The sequence below is a fragment of the Arctopsyche grandis genome, chromosome 1, assembly GCF_051622035.1.
Source record: "Arctopsyche grandis isolate Sample6627 chromosome 1, ASM5162203v2, whole genome shotgun sequence".
Classification (NCBI taxonomy): domain Eukaryota; kingdom Metazoa; phylum Arthropoda; class Insecta; order Trichoptera; family Hydropsychidae; genus Arctopsyche; species Arctopsyche grandis.
In genome coordinates, this window is record NC_135355.1 from 24,027,071 (window position 1) to 24,045,040 (window position 17,970).

General features: G+C 31.8%; 1 protein-coding gene across 3 annotated transcripts in view; it reads left to right on the forward strand.

Annotated features, from left to right (window-relative positions):
• The window catches only part of LOC143919796 (neo-calmodulin-like), a 47,245-nt gene that overhangs the window by 22,027 nt on the left and 7,248 nt on the right, over positions 1-17,970 (forward strand). For 2 of the 3 annotated variants that reach the window (XM_077442369.1, XM_077442446.1), the window contains one exon: positions 13,009-13,272. In XM_077442369.1, the coding sequence (XP_077298495.1) occupies positions 13,009-13,272 (264 nt within the window). Of the gene's footprint in view, positions 1-13,008; positions 13,273-17,309; positions 17,604-17,970 lie in introns of those variants that run through there. The other variant, XM_077442530.1, reaches the window with a different exon arrangement.

The window sequence follows — 17,970 nt, forward strand, 5'->3', positions numbered from 1 at the left end:
TAAAACTTCTTGTTATGTTCATTCATTGTGATTGAAGAATTCTAAATAATATTTAAATAAATAATAAAATTTAACGTAATGTGTGATATGATTCAACCGCCTGAGCTGATGAAAGTATACTTCTAGTAGTGAAAGTATATTTTTACTATTAGTGATTACCATGTAAAGCTTCCAAACCATGAGGTCACGAGTTCAATCCCTGCCCACGAGTCAATCTTTTCTTATCAGAGTTTGCCAATTTATCTGATTTTCATTGAAACTGATCCAACAAATTGGCGACCTTGATTTATTTCTCATAAATTTCAAGCTTTTTAACATCTTGAATTCGATAAATTTGCCAAAATGCAAATTTATCAAAATTATTCATAGATGTCTCTATGATGCTCTGTGAAAATACTATATAAATTGTTTGACGATTTTTATGTGTGTGTGTATATAAATAAATCAAATAATATTTTTTTAGCCCACAGTGGTAACAAAATGAGTATTTCTTTTCATGCCGTAAAAAAATCCTTCAAAAAGAATGAATTTTCCATGTTCATTTGCTTGTGTGCTTCGTGTAAATATCGACATATGAACATGTTTTATTTTATTTGAAAATTTATGTTTGAAATGTGTATGTACGCCCGTTTCGAAAATCATATTGGAAAAGTTCTCAGCACTCGTTCTAGTGCTACTGTAAGATTTTCGTGGAAAAGTTTCACGGTCCAGAAAACATTTATCGTATATTCAACCCGAACACTTACATATACATACATATTATTGATGCAGTTCACTGCAACATATAAAGCTATTTTCGAACCGGAAATTTAGAACTAATCGAAGGCAATACATATTGTAATTGTAATTGTGAAGATCACTTGTTTCCTATCTATAATATTTTTTCAAATTTTACATATTTTATACTTAAAAAATTCGGTATTTTCAAAAGTAATTTAATACAAGGCACTTGAAAATGTATAAAACTTTCGAGCTAACTATCGTCACAACAACGAACTTTGCGATGAAATGCAAAAATAATGTTAGCAATAAAACTGATTTCCAGTTCAATCCGATTCAAATGATTTATGTACATACATATACATATATTCATAAAACAAAAGTATGAATTTTATTTTATTTTCATCGCAATGCTATTTCATTTCACATTAAATTCATTTTCACAGTTGTTGATAGATAACATAACAACTAGTCAGCCTCGTTCGTCGATCTGGCGAGTTGAGAATTTTACCTCGAATGTACATATTATATACATACATATGTATGTACACGTGTACTCGCAAGAAGAAGACACAGTGAAAGGGTTAGCTCGTGTGGTCGAAGCTGGCTTACATAACCCTTTGCGCCACAAAGCAGCTACTATCGTACGGTCGAAACCCACTATAATGTTATCAAATAACCCACACCAGCAAACACGTTGTTTTCGCACCCACGCTTGCCCGCAGCATAACAAAATGCCTGGATTAAATATTACACAGTTTTGTCTGAGATGATTCAGCGAAAATTTAATATTGCGTATACTTCGTGTGAATGTAGCTTAAATTCAAACGGAACTTAACGCCTTTGAAGCTCCTGTAAAGTAATTGAACTTTAAACTTGAGATTTCTTCAGAATACACACATATATTAAACTAAATATTCGTATAACTAGTAGATGTAAAAACTGGTATTCGAGGTCAGTAACAGATTTACGCACAAATGTTGGAGATGCTTCCCATTGGATAGAAGGCGTAACATTTTTGAAAAATAAATTTTTGATAAATTATTATTATTTTTCTATACCAATCCAATACGGCATCATAAAAGTTGAATCGCTTTCTGAAGATAAGAAGCGTTCATCTGCAAAAAAGCGTTCGTTATTTTACTAAATGCATCTCTTTTCTGAGCACCATATTTGCAGCTATGGGCAAGCATCATCATCGTCGAGAATTAAAGCATCCTCGCTTTGAACTTTACTTTTATCGTTTTCGCAAAATATTGCAGACGATAATAAAAGACGATAAATGGGTCGTTTACGAGCGCACGTACGCATTTCCGAAAATGCATCATACACGGTTTTTGTCTTCATTCGGTAACGGACAGTTTTTTTTGTTAATTTGAATCGAGCCTTGGACCTCTGATTCCAAACGCGATGTGCTCAAGAGCCCGCGCCACACGCCATATCCTCGCCCAGGATATGTGTTGTAAATACACATCATATGAATATGTACTTAATTTGTTATGGGTAATAATAATATTCAACGTTACGAGGTCAATGACCGCTTGTGTATAATCGGAAAATTTTACATTTTGTTAACTTTAATTAACGTTTTGTTAACGTTAACTTTAAGAATTGAAAATTATTACAAATAAAGAATTGAAAACTATCTATGAGAAACTACGAAAATAACGGTTCCGGTTCCGGATTTTTTTTTTAGGTTTATACGAATATATAATAATCTTATACCCATGCGATGATGTTTCATCGGGCTATTCACTATAATTAAATACTCACCGATTAAATACATGTCTTTATGTACGATGTAGATGAATAATAATAAATGAATACGATTTGTAGTCATGACAATGGTGAAATAGACTTTTCTTTGCGGAAAAATTATTTTCAAATTCAAATTTCCTCGGTGAAAGCTCGTTACGGAAAACTCCCCCTTCTCTCATTTCCTCCATTCGAATTAAGTGTAGTGAACTAAAAAAAAAATACATCGCACACCCCGTTTTTCTATAGCGCATATAATTTAATCCATTTTCTTTTCATCGGTCGCTTTTGTTATTGAGTTATTTTTTCTTCGCCTACGAGAGCAACGCACCGGTTCTTAATTCCAGCAACAACGTGATAAATTAACCTTTTTATGTCGTCATAAACGGCAAAAAACAAAAAAAAATTGCACCACTTCATGTTGTACGTTAATATTTTTAAGACTGCTCATTTTATTCAACCCTGCTTTTTATATTTAAATTGCACTTTTAAATTAAATTGCATCGTGCTTTAAGTACGTCTATACAGTGTGATTCAAAGTTTACGATACGTATGTATTAACGTATCGTAAACTTCCAATCCCGGAATCCCCGGCACCGGTGTTTTCTGGTACCGTGAATCCCGGTGCTGAAACTAGTCAGAATACCGGGATTACGGTGCTTAAAAAATATAAAACAACATTATATAATGAACAATGTTAGGATAAGCAATGACAACCAAAGTCAATTTGCTCAACTGCAATGATATTTGAACCATATTTTGACTGATTCGAGCGATGATCTAGAAAAAATGTGGGTGTGTGTTTGTGTGTGTGTGTCTGTGTTTCAATGTATTTTGGTGATTTTTTGAACACCGTTCGTCCTATCGAACTGAAATTCGATTACTGAAATTCTTATCATTACGACGTAAATTTTTTTCAAAGTTTCATTTTGACCGGAAATGGTACCTCCCCTTTTAGGTGTCCTCTTTTTGTAAAAAAAACTCTAGAGAATAAAGATGTTTTATGTTTCTCAGAAACCCTTTGTTTATTGAATTTTAAATTTGATACCAAGTTATGTATATAAATATTCAAGTATAATTGTTGTATCAATGTGATGAAAATACAAAAAAATATCACTAAATATAATAAACCGGAAGTGGAAGTGGGTTTTCCTCTTAGAAAAAACAAAAATGTTGTGACCACGATTCTTTATACGCAACTGAACATATTAAGTTAAAAATTTATATTTGTATTCTTTATGTACTAACATAGAATTGATAAAGTTTTGGTCAGAATTCGTAAAGCGGAAGTAGAACTTTTGCGTAAGTTTCGCTACATTTGTGTTCAATTTGTATCGAAAATGCTCATAGCCGGTATGTGTGAACGTGTATGTATGTTTGATTATCGAATTTTGTTTTTTATCCTTCTTATATTCCCCAAATACATAGATAAAGTCATGGGTTGGTTACATCCGAATTTGTACATAAAGCCAATGTAATTGCGGTAGCCAATGTAGCCAAACTCTCAAAACAAGAACGCCAATATGGGAGTATTTTTTGCGTGAAACATCGGGAGAGTTTATAAAATGCAAACGAACGGTTCTGAAATATCAATATATGCAATTGAATCCCGGGATCGGAAATTTCCAGCACCGCAATCCCGGTGCTGAAGTAACCTTCCGGGATTGGAAGCACTGGTATGTATGTACATATACATATGTATTCGTAATCTTATGTTTATTAAAAGAAGTCATCCACAAGAGAGAAATGTTACGTGTATTCTAATTCTGCAAATGAACCGTTATAAAGTTAAACAAAAACGTGTATATATATATATATATATATATATATATATATATATATATATATATATATATATATATATATATATATATATATATATATATATATATATATATATATATATATATATATATATATATATATATATATATATATATATATATATATATATATATATATATATATATATATATTCATATATATACCTATACATACATAATACTGCATGTTTAATGCATCTACACATGTACATATGTACATATTATGTGTTAATTTAGATATACATCACGGCCCTTTCTCGACAAGGAGCCCAAATTTGTGGAAATACATTTAAAATCAACAAAATAAATTTAAAATCAACAACATATATATTTTATAACATTATTAAAAGGTAACCGTTCAACTTAAAAGTCGCTTTCAAGGAATGCAGGCAGTGAAAAACTATTTCAGTTTTTCATGATATGAATTCATAATATGAATTCATAATATGAATTCATAATATGAATTCATATTATGAATTCATCAGAAGAAAGTATTTTAGAAAATTGTTTAAAATTAAAGAAAAAATATCCAGAAGTTTTCTCAGATTAATTTGATGACCAGTTCATTCTAGTTATTTCATTATTGAAAAAAGATTTCACTGACAACATGACCATAAGACAATTTTCACAATTACTTATCACAAAATACAGTTGTTTAGAAACTGAATTTTTGGAAGTTTATTTCGTGATTATGTTATTTTTACGTGTTGAAAGATCTTTCAGTAAATTAAAAATGATTTAAAACTACAAAAAAAAACTCTATCAGACAATTAAGGCTATAAGTTAAGGCTATAAGACAATTAAGGCTATAAGGCTATATAAATATAAATATGACAACGTATTGCAATAGCACACAAAGTTCACACGTGTGAATAGAGTAGAATTTATTTAACACACTCATGTACGTACGTAGGTACATATGTGCATATGTATGTACATATAATACATCTGAGCAGTACCTATCTCTTTTGATGTCATCTCACAAAGTACAATGCGAGATAGGAGGGAGTGCGCGGAAACATTACACGGGCGAAACGGTTACAAAACGGACGAAGCTTCGCGATAGCAATGAACCACACACCCCACTCACCCCCCATTCAAATTCACCCCCATCACTGAGGAGAATTTCAGGTGAACGCCGATCTGAACTGCGGAAAAGCAATCATTTTCATGCTAATTCTTGTTCATCAGTATGGTTTATCGGATTTAATAGAATGTTTTCTGCTTGTATATACGTACACACACACATGTATATATATATATATATATATATATATATATATATATATATATATATATATATATATATATATATATATATGTAGAATTGATTTTTAAACGAGCCGAGATAGAGTGTGTGTGGTATGCCTGGGAAAGACCGGATGCGTGTTGTTATGGTCACTTGTTGGAGAACGAGCCCGAAGATATGTGTTAATAAATACATAGTTCTGACTTAATCTGCGTTTCACTTGGAATCCTTCACATCCGGATCCTATATTTGGGGGCTTTGTCCGGGATGCCTGAAGACATTTCGAGTGACAGCCAGAAGCGGTCAGACGACGACGCGGAGTTTTGACAGTTGAGGTTAGGACGCGCGCGCGATGACGAGAATGCGGAAGCCCGTGACGTCGGTGACGTCACGTCAGCGAACACGCCACACGACGATGATGATATCCAAGACGATAGCGCCAATGTCAGCGTCAGTTTTACGTCGGCTAACTGTCGTGGAGATGCAGAGGTTCGCGGACTTAGACGAAGATGATGACGACGACGATGAAGAGGAAGAAGAAGACGAAGTGCCATATTTTGACAGAGACAAATTCGAGACTTACGCGCCACGGTTTAAGGGGATTGGCGGTGTGCCAATCAGCCGGTGGATTGAGCACATGGAAGAATTTGCGAAGTTCTTCCACTGGACGCCCCTGGAGCAACTGGTCTACGGGAGAATATATTGCGTAGGAACAGCGAGAATGTTCCTGGATTCAGAAGGGATAATTATATCATGGACTATCCTTAAGCAGAAGCTGATAGAAGAGTTCCAGTGGGATGACGAAGAGCTCGTCTTTGAAGAACGAGAAATGCTTGCTCAAGCAGAGCCCATTGACTCCGATTCAAGTGGGGCCGGTGAAACACCAGACGACGAACCCAGGGTGACGGGGCCCGTGAGAAACCGTGAAAACCGAGAAAGACTGAGTTCACGATGCTACAATTGTGGTGGACGTGGTCATTTAGCAGCCGACTGTAGGTTTAAGACGAGAGGAACTCGTTGTTTCAATTGTAACGAGTTTGGGCACATATCAGCTCAATGTAACAGCACCAAAACAAAGACTGTCTTGACAATACAAGAAGAAATAAGAGAACCAGTCAGTATTCCAATACAAGAAGAAATAAGAGAACCAGTCAGTATTCTAACACAAGAGGACGAGGCGAACATGGCTGATGGAGATGTAAACATGGCCGATGTAAGTGTGAACAGTGATGGTTTGCACAGAAAAAGACCTTTGCAGCAACGGGCTTCACGAGAGATGTCTGCTCAAAGAGAACTCATTGTTTCCAATAATGAAGAGGACGATGCGAACATGGCTGATGGAGATGTAAACATGGCTGATGTAAGTGTGAACAGTGATGGTTTGCACAGAAAAAGACCTTTGCAGCAACGGGCTTCACGAGAGATGTCTGCTCAAAGAGAACTCATTGTTTCCAATGATGAAGAGGACGATGCGAACATGGCTGATGGAGGTGTGAACCTGGCTGATGGAAGTATGGACGGTGATGGTTTGCAAAGAGGAAGACTTTGGGACTACGGAGACATACCGTCTTCAAATACAGATCAACCACCCGATGATCAATTTAGAAAAGGATCTAAGGATTATAGTCATTTGAAGAATTCTGAAGATGAGAATAAAGAAGAGGAGAAACATAAAGACAAAGAGAAAGATATGGCTAAATCACAAGAAGGATTAAGAGACCCAGTCAAAATTTCAACACCGAAGGACACTGTATTCACTTTCAAGCTCGGTCGTAGTCGGATTGATGTTAATTCAATGGAAAAGAAAATAGAACCATGGATTGAGAAAAGACTTACTGGATGTATCAGTGAGCTAGAACCAATATGTGTTGACTTCATTTATGGTAAATTACTAGCAGAATATCTGTGGGGTGACGGCAGATTCCTCGGACAGTCACAGAGAATCGCCGAGGGCATTGGATAGAATTTAAGTTGCACCGATGGAAGTGAAGTGTGCGTTTGTGAATTAGAGAATAAGTGAAATGCCTGGAGGGTTTTTAGTTAAGCCTTACTTGTAATTTGATGATTGAAAAGTGTAATGTTTTATTGCTTATTCTAGTATTTTTGGGAAGTGCTTTGTATATTGAATCATGTTTTAATTTGGTTACATGCTTAGAAGAATATAAGATAACTGTATTGAAATGTAATTCTAGTAATGTTTTAAAATGTGATTGTTTCCGATGTAAAGATTTAACCTGTCATTGTAAAGGTATTGATTTTAATGTTTTATTGCTAATTCTAGTAATGTTTTGAAATGTGATTGTTTCCGATGTAAAGATTTAACCTGTCATAGTAAAGGTATTGATTTTAATGTTTATTGCTAATTCTAGTAATGTTTTAAAAATGTGATTGTTTCCGATGTAAAGATTTAACCTGTCATTATAAAGGTATTGATTTTAATGTTTTGTATTGCTTGTAATAACTTTAAATTGTAATTGTGATTCCTTTCTGTTTTGTATTGCTTGAAATAATTTAAAATTGTAATTGTGATGATTTATGTGTAACTTTAATTGTGATGATTTATGTGTAACTTTATTGAAGATTGAATTTTGTTGAAATGAAAAATTGATTTGTAGTGAAATGTGTAACGATTAATTTGTTATAATTGTAATTGTTATGTAAATTGTAAAATGATTGATGTATAAGTGTATTGAAATGTAGTTGTGATGATGATTGTAATTGTGATTTAAATTGTAATTGTGACAATTGAAAGCATGTTTAGAAGAATATAAGATGATTTTATGGAATGGAAGATTAAACATTGTTGAGGATGATAGAGGAAATGTTTTAAAAGAATGTAAGATGATACATTGTATAGAGTGGAAAATGAAATGTAAAAGAATGTGAGATGAAACATTGTTGAGGATGATAGAGGAAATGTTTTAAAAGAATGTAAGATGATACATTGTATAGAGTAGAAGATGAAATGTAAAAGAATGTGAGATGAAATGCTGTAAAAATATAAAAGACGAAGAATGTCATCCGAGGGCGAATGACAGTCAGGAATGACCGAATGTAGAATTGATTTTTAAACGAGCCGAGATAGAGTGTGTGTGGTATGCCTGGGAAAGACCGGATGCGTGTTGTTATGGTCACTTGTTGGAGAACGAGCCCGAAGATATGTGTTAATAAATACATAGTTCTGACTTAATCTGCGTTTCACTTGGAATCCTTCACATCCGGATCCTATATATATATATATATATATATATATATATATATATATATATATATATAAATATATATATATATATATATATATATATATATATATATATATATATATATATATATATGTATATGTATGTATATACATATCTCGTAGAGCACTCCCCTATATCTCGTACCCCTTCTTTCTAAACGTTCTCATTCCACCAAGATCCACTCCTTTTAAATTACGTTGCTTTGTGTATAAGTATGTATACATATGTATGTATTTACATCTTCGTGTGTGCCAAATCCCGCAAAAGACGTTTTTCACGTCATCAAATCCTCGTATCGTCGAATTTTTCTTTTTTTTTGTGTTTTTGAACCGAGTTTTATATTCGGGACGTTTTTAGGGAATTGAAATTTCCGTAATATAAAACCGACGTAAACACTCCCATTTTAAATTATGTAGAACGACTCAATACTGAACCGGTTTTCTAAATCATTGGTGGATTTTCTTTTTTTTGCGATTTATTTGTACGCTCGGAGAAATAAATAGAAACGTTTTTAAGTGTTAGCTCTATAGAAATAAAATAATAAGCCAAAATTTTACTCAGTTTTACGTAATGGAACACGACTAGATATCAAGCGACCTTAAATATGTTCCCAATAATATATGTATTTAAATTTATTGATGGTAAATATATTTATATTATTAAAACTTTAGCCTTTCATTTAGGGTGACCATATTACCCAGGACTCAAAACGGAACACTCTGCAAAAAAAATTGTCCAAAAACTCAAATAACCGTTAATATTTTCAGGATTTTTTTTTCAGATTGTACAATTCTTGGGTACCTCCAAGAAAAATAGAAACAAGATGAAAAAAAATTATTTAATTGGTTGATTTTTTTTAGAAAATTTTTATTTGTTCTTTTATTAAATAAAATATTTTTTACGACAACAACATTTCTTAAATAGTAGAAAATTTAACAAGATAAAAATTAAATATAACATAGTGTTGTATTTTAGTTTAAATAATTTTATATGATAAAAATAATAGCACAAATCTATATTTTTTAGTAACATGTTACAAAATGTATCATAAATGAGTCGTGTTACAAAATGTTTTAATATTACTTAAAAATTAATGTATTGTGTACAAATTTATATTTATATTATAATATTTGTTTTTGGAAAAAGGAAAAATATGGTCACCCTAATTTAAAAGTAAAAAAATTCTAATGAGGATCAGTTACAATAGAAAACCATCAATTCATTACATACATATGTAATTTAATAACATGAGATTTTTCCAACAACGTAGTTTCTAATATTAAAAAAAACCTTTCATTAAAATGTTTTCAAAAAATATATACACTTTTTTTACATGTTTATTTATTTATTTATTTTATTCTAAACAGACCATCGTGGTATAACAGGAATTCCTAAAGCGCCACAATGGTCAAAAAATATAACACAAAAAAACAAAATAACAATTAAATACATTTGAACATAAACAATACAAAAAAAATACATTTGAACATAAACATAAATACATCCATACATAAACATAAAAAATAGCATTTAATAATAACAGATATAGTAAAAATATCAAATAAAATATAGCATAAGGAATGCCTTGCACCTACAGCCAGTTTCAATAAATATGTAAGAAACAACTACAAATACAAAACATCCCTGTAAGGCCCAAATGGAAGAGAGTTAATCAAAATTTCACTCATAAATCACAATCAATCATGAAAACAATGATGAGCGCAGACTACCAGATAAAAGGGTTAGAGTAATTTCCGACAATTTACGCTCAATAAGGTGGAAAATAACACATTCAGTCTCGGCAGCAACGATTTCATTAAGAAGTCGAATAGCTCTTGGAATAAGAGCCATTCGAAAAAGGACTGTGCGGGCAGGAGGTACAGCCAGCAAATGATGATGTCTACCACGCACATAGTGATTAATTATAACGAAACCTATTTTCATACATGTATACATTTTTTATACTTCTCATTTAATTCATAGTACACAATATTATCAATAAAACATTTTTAAGTATAAACAAGACAGTTCATTTTTGCACAATTGACACAATAAACATTTTGGAACACTAAGCATCTCATTTTTCTCTCATGCTCCATTGTTTTCGACGATTTTTCCAGATAGTTTTTCAATAAATGTCGAACGCTTCTGAATCAGTGGTCCGTATATAATTCTGTCCTAGTCACGGCAAACTTTCAATGGAATCGTATTCACATTTGCCAAAGTTTCCAATAAGATTTTTAACATTTCCAACGCTAAAAGTCGATTAAAATATCGTTTCGTACAATATGTGATTTTGAAATTATAATAGACTAGCGGATAAATTTTATAAATTATTTATAAAGTTTATCAGAATTTATATTGCATAGCTTCATGCCCATTAATCAATATAAAATATTTGAAAATCGGGCATTAACTTATGCCATCATCCAATAATTATAAATTAATTTTAAAATCTATTCTTTCTAAAAGAAATGAAACTTTCTATTATTCTGCTATACTAGTGGTTTTACCCGGCTTCGCTCGGTATTTATAATATAGCCCGCTTAAACATGACTAATCTAATAGTAAAAATGTTATTAAATTTATTTGAAAACTCATTTGTTTTTTTTATTAAATTGACTCTCACGAACAAACAAACATGTATACTGTCTCTTCCGAAATTATATGTATACCAAAATCCGGCGCCTGCGTCCCCGAAGCCTTCGCCCCCAGACGCTTCGTTCCCAGCGGCTGCGCCCCTGGCGCCTGTGATCCCTAGGGCTTTGCCCCTGGGAACTTCGAATCCTTTGAATTTTCAGTTGTAATATATTTTGACTAGTTGGAATATATTCCGGCTAACCCAAGTAAGTTGAATCATTGCGAATTACATTCCAATTGGTCAAAATATATTACTGAAGATACAGTTCAACTATAAGTTGATACTAGATAAGATGAAGAGGTTAGGTTTTCGTGAAAACGTCACTCGACTAGTAAATTGAGTTGGGAAGTCACATTTTTCTTTTGAATACATTCTTAGAGCTATCGTATTTAGAGATGGGCAAAAATGGGAATTTTGAACGAACGTGAAAAAACCGGAAACTTTGGGAAAATTTGAGCTTTTTTTACATAAAACTGTATTTTTTTAATTGAGATTGACCAAAATAATACAAAATATTTTAGTACATATGTAGGTAATAATTAAAGAAATATCACATTAATTTAAACATAAGAGTTTTTATAAAATTATTTGGATGTCAAATATAACATTTATTCAAAATGTATTCATATTATCTAATATATAATTTTGAAAGAGACTTTGTATGTAACATTCATTGGTTGGTTGGTTGGTTGGTGGGTTGGGAACAACACATTCAATTTTTTTTTTCGATTCATATGCGCCGATTCGATTTTTTTTCGATTCAAAGGATTCGAAGTCCCCGGGGGCGAAGCCCTACCCGATTTCTCTTCGGATTCTGGTATACATATAATTTCGAAAGAGTATATATGTTTGTTTGTTCATGAGAGTCAATTTAATAAAAAAAAATGAGTATTCAAATAAATTTATATAAAATAAAACTATTCAAATAAATTTAATAAAATATTTACTATTAGATTAGTCATGTTTAAGCGGTTTATATTACAAATACCAAGCGAAGCCGGGTAAAACCACTAGTACACATATACATACATATGTATATACAAAGTCTCTTTCCAAATTATATATTAGATATACATAGATATAATAGTTTCAATAGTACGACTGACGCAATTTTATGCCTCTTACCCAATTTTGATCTTTAAATTTACGTACCATCACTCATACTACAAATCCAAATATGACACTTCTGAAAAATACGAATACACATATGAATATCTCAATATTACATATAATACAGAATTGACAACTGTCAAATACGCGTGTCACGAAGTCATATGAAAATCTGCGATATTTCTATTCAAATATGTTATTTGACAGGTTGAAACTTTCAATATATAAAAAATTTCCACTGTGTGAATATCAAAGCGTATTTACACATACATATGTACATATATAAGATAGAACGAACCTTTTCATGCTGTATTTATGATTATATGTAGTTTAACTAGAGTAGTCCAAATAGACATTTAAGTTATTTCGCAGTGTTTTTACACATTGATTAGTTGTAACAAATTTCTAGGATAAAATAACTATCAATTTTTTTCCAATTGATTAATGTATTCGTATTACTGTGTACAGGCTCGGAATAAGCCAGCTGATGGTAGTGGACACGTGAACCAGAAAAATGCCAGTGGACAAAAGGTGGCAACTGGGGGACCAAAAAGCGTGCAAGGAAAAGGGGGTCCAAAAACCCCCGTGAAACCATCAGCTCAAAAGGGACAGGTGAAAACTGCACCTCCGAAAGCTGCAGCAGCAGCAGCAGCCGTAGCCAAACAGCCAGCTGGCAAGAAGAAGAAAGGACACAAGCACCAACAGTACGAGCTCGTCGTCACCATAGATCTGGTTTGTATAATACATACAAATGTAAATAAAATATATGTATGTATGTTACAGTTCAAGTGAAGGCCTCAGGGCAAGATAGTGTCAACCCTCATTTTGGTAGTTTTGAGATAAATCAATTTTTAACTTTGTTCAAATCCATAAATCAAAACACGTACTTTTTTAATACTTTTTATTTTTATTTGCTTTAATGATATATCCTTAATAATACCTGTAACAAAAAAATATCAAAACATCAATATATTAAACATAAAATGAAAAAATAAAATGGTGCATATCAAAAATTGTAGGTTGACACTATTCCAAACCTAACCTCACAAATCTTTTGTTAAAATATTGGAGAATATAGTGTCAAGCTACATACCTCATTTCCACTTCCTGTGGAGTTACAAGACATCGGAACATAATCTGGATCAAGTACAGAATCATTAGAATCCTCATCAATACTGATGTTATCACAATCAAATCTTCTTTCGGCACCGTCAAACATTTCGTCACTTACTTATTGAGGTTGACACTTTGTGGTCACAAGTTATTCATAAAACATTAATTCCGTAAAAAAAATCTTAAGGGCTATAAAGTCAACTATTGGTCAAAAATGAAATGTGTTTGAATCAAAATATAGCTTATGATTAATTTACATTGATGGCATACTCAGTTCAATTTTGACCAAAATGAGGGTTGGCACTCTCTTGCCCCGAGGCCTTCAAGTGTTCACTACAGTTCGTTCGTTCATGAACATACTAGTTTGTTCATACTCGAACTATTAGTTTTAATTTAAGTACTAACAGTCAAAAACCGTCTTCAAATATACTCACCAGATGTCGCATGAAACTTTTAACTGTCGAAACTTTTAGCTTTAAAAAAAAAAAAAAATATATATATATATATATATATATATATATATATATATATATATATGTATGTATATATATATATATATATATATATATATATATATATATATATATATATATATATATATATATGTGTGTGTGTATATATGTACACATTAATACATATATGTATTTTATAAAAAATATATTTCATTCTTTATATAATATCATAATTCAGAAGCTGAAACCGAACAAGACGTTTGTTTATGTCTAGTTCGAATTCGACCTGAAAAAAATGTAATGAATTAATAAATTCGCGTACGAATATCGAAAGACTGAAACCAAAACATTTCAAAGTCGAATAGTAAATATTTAAATTAACTTATTAATAAAATTAAAACGAAATTTCGCACGTAGGCACATGATTATTCAATATTTTATTTTGCGACCGCAAAAATATACATTTTATAACGTGTTCAAAGTAAACAGATTTTAATTTGATAATATTTGTGTTGAATAAAATTGAATTTCCACATTTTGATGCTTGAGATTACAAATAACATCAATAATGAAATAATCGCAGTAATCTCGAAACTAATACATAGTTCGTTTAATTTAAGTTATTAAAGCCAATACACATTGTTGTGTGTTAGAATTCTGAGATATAATGAAAATTGACGCCACATAATTGAATGAAACGATTCTCATAAATTGCCAACCATTTGTGTAGACGTGTTTTGGAATAAATTTTTTTAAATAAATTACCGAAATGGGCGTACTTTTAATTGAAAAACATACAATAAACCTTTTTAACATTCATGCGCAATTAAACTTTATCCTGAAAAAAAAAATTAATATATATATATGTATATATATATATATATATATATATATATATATATATATATATATATATATATGTATATATATATATATATATATATATATATATGTATGTATGTATGTATATATATGTGTATATATATATATATATATATATATATATATATATATATATATATATATATATAGAAAACAAATAAAAAAATACCTCATCTATTGATATTTCGTATATAGATAAAGATAAGTTATGATAATAACGTGATTTAAACGTAAAACTGAAGCGTCGGATCCAATCAGCGTCAGTTTATCATCTGTCGTCATGTGAAATCGTCCCTAGGATATGAACATATGTCTTACTCCACGTGGGGTGAGAAAATGTAGGTTCTGGGTTTCACCAACCTTGACTCAAATCGACAACCGCTTATGGGCCGGGTCGCACCGCTCGACTCGCGAACAACTTTGTTGGCGAGTTTTGTTGCTGGAAAATCTGTGGGTCCGGTCTTCCTTTCAACTCGGGGACGGCCTGAGACGGCCACACGTGCTACTAGTTTTTTCACTATAGAGACTATAATACAATACAGACGTACAATACCGTAATACGTACAATACGCATTTAACGCATCTATTGTAATTTATTAGGATTTTCAACATCTCTATTATTTCAATTGTTAATTTTACACGACACAGCCACACACCCTGTCCATTTGAAATAATATACATACTCATACTTTATTGTCGTCGTAAGCAAGTTGAAAAAGTCTTACTTACCGTTCAGTATTATCTATTGTAATTTATTAGGGTGTTTAACATCTCTATTATTTCAAATATTAATTTTACACGACACAGGCACATCCTGTTAATTTAAAATAATATATATTAGAGATTTCAATATGATACAATGTGTAAAGACGATACAGCACAGGACCCGTTTAGAAATCATTGTTCAGAAGATTTATTACAGCAGCTCTATGCAAGTGTTGCACATGTCGAAAGTCCTCCGAAAGAAACCGCTGTCTATTGTTAAATACACAAGGACACTGCTATTTACATTATCCACATAATTTGTATTCCACATTTTTTTTAATTTTCTCTAACTAATTGTATTTCGTCTCTTCTTCCTCGATCTCCGGCAAATTCCATTATTATGTTGTTGTTATTTCAAATTAATTTTTATTGTACTCGATAGATTTAACAAACTTATTTCGTGCAATAAATGATATCTGAATCAAATTTTAGTTCAATTACCTCATATTGAGCAATTCATTGAGAAATTATCTCATAGATTGATCATTCATACAATAGAGGCATGTCGTAGATTGCACGTGCGGTTGTTGGTGTTTTTCTTGTATGGAGTTTTTTTGATGGGTCCGGCATGTCGATCGTTAAGGTCATTAAATCCATGCGACCAGACCCAACTCTGTCAACTAATATCAACCGTCGTCGACCTTTTTCGTTGCAGGGTCCGATGAAATGTGACCCCATACAATATGTATGGGATCGGTCATTTTGCATTTTCAGAACGACACGTCGCGCCAACCGAGTTGTTCGCGAGTCGAGCGGTGCGACCCGGCCCTATGTGTTTGTGCAAACCTCCTTTTGCTCCACCTCTTTAATAAAATTCTCTATATACATTTATATATATATATATATATATATATATATATATATATATATATATATATATATATATATATATATATATGTAAAACATTGACTTCAAGAAGTTTAATATTATATAATTTTTATAATGTATAAAAAGTGAGAACAGATCGAAAATACATATCATTGGATCACATATAAACAATTTTAATAATTTTTTCTTAAAATGAATTGCTTGGTAATATTTTATAATCTTAAATTTGAAATATTTACAATTGAAATATTTAAAGCTACCTAAAATTTATTTCAAACATTTGATTATTTCCGTTATTTTATTTTTATCGACATTCTTTCCCATCCACTTAGTGGCAAATAACAAGATTCAACTAGCAACGGAATGATTGATTGTTGCTACGTAATTTGATAAAATACTGTTATCGGGACGAAGTGGCAAAAGAAATCGATCACTTTAAAAACTGAAAACAAAAAGAAAGGGTGACTTCCAGACAAATGTTGACGACATCTGATCCATCATGAGTGAGTGGCGACACTGATGTGAAACCCAGCTAAGCCGCCCTGGGGGAGTTCTCTCCACAACTCGTCAAATTGAAATAGAAATATCTCACTAACCCTTTGAAATTCAACACAACATCCTAGTTATGGGAAAAATTTATTTAATAGATTTTATCTCGTGTTAAAATAAACACGAAGTGTGGCAACACCCACCTACAGAGTTTTGACTCATGCTCTTCATATCGCTTCAGTCGTTTCCCAGGTCTATTTACGATCCGGGTCGAACTGTGTGAACGCGTGACTACTTAGCGAGAAACGTTTAACCGATCACAATCGGGAAAGATTAAAAAGCTCCTTCAATCTGTCGGTCAACGGACCAAGTTCAAGGCGAAAAAGATTGCCAAGTCAGGGATTTTCAATATCGAATGAAATGTATTCGCTGTGAATCTCCTCCGTACGACATTGAATATGGATGAGAAGTATGGCAGAGAATATAGAAGGTTGCGAAAGCTCACTAGCGATCTTCAACTTCAGCAAGTTTCCGTAAGTAACGGTGTAAATTTCCCTCGTTACACATTTTATCCGATGATGATGACGTTAATTATGTAAAATTTTGTGTAAAAGACAATGCAAATTCTAGTCGTCGGTATGTCGAATTATTTTTGGTCGTTAACGAAAGCTTAGCGTAAACAAAACGCCAGTATATTTTCTGTGCCAAGTTTCGTTTATACATACATAGTTGGTAAGTACAAATATATATAAATGCCATAATAATATAAATATTTAATACATACACATTAAAATTTAATTCATTGATATGTAAAATAAATGATTTTTGTATTAATCATATTAGAAAATTAATTAAGTATTGAACAAGTCAACTATAGAATAATTTTAATGCGTAAATAAT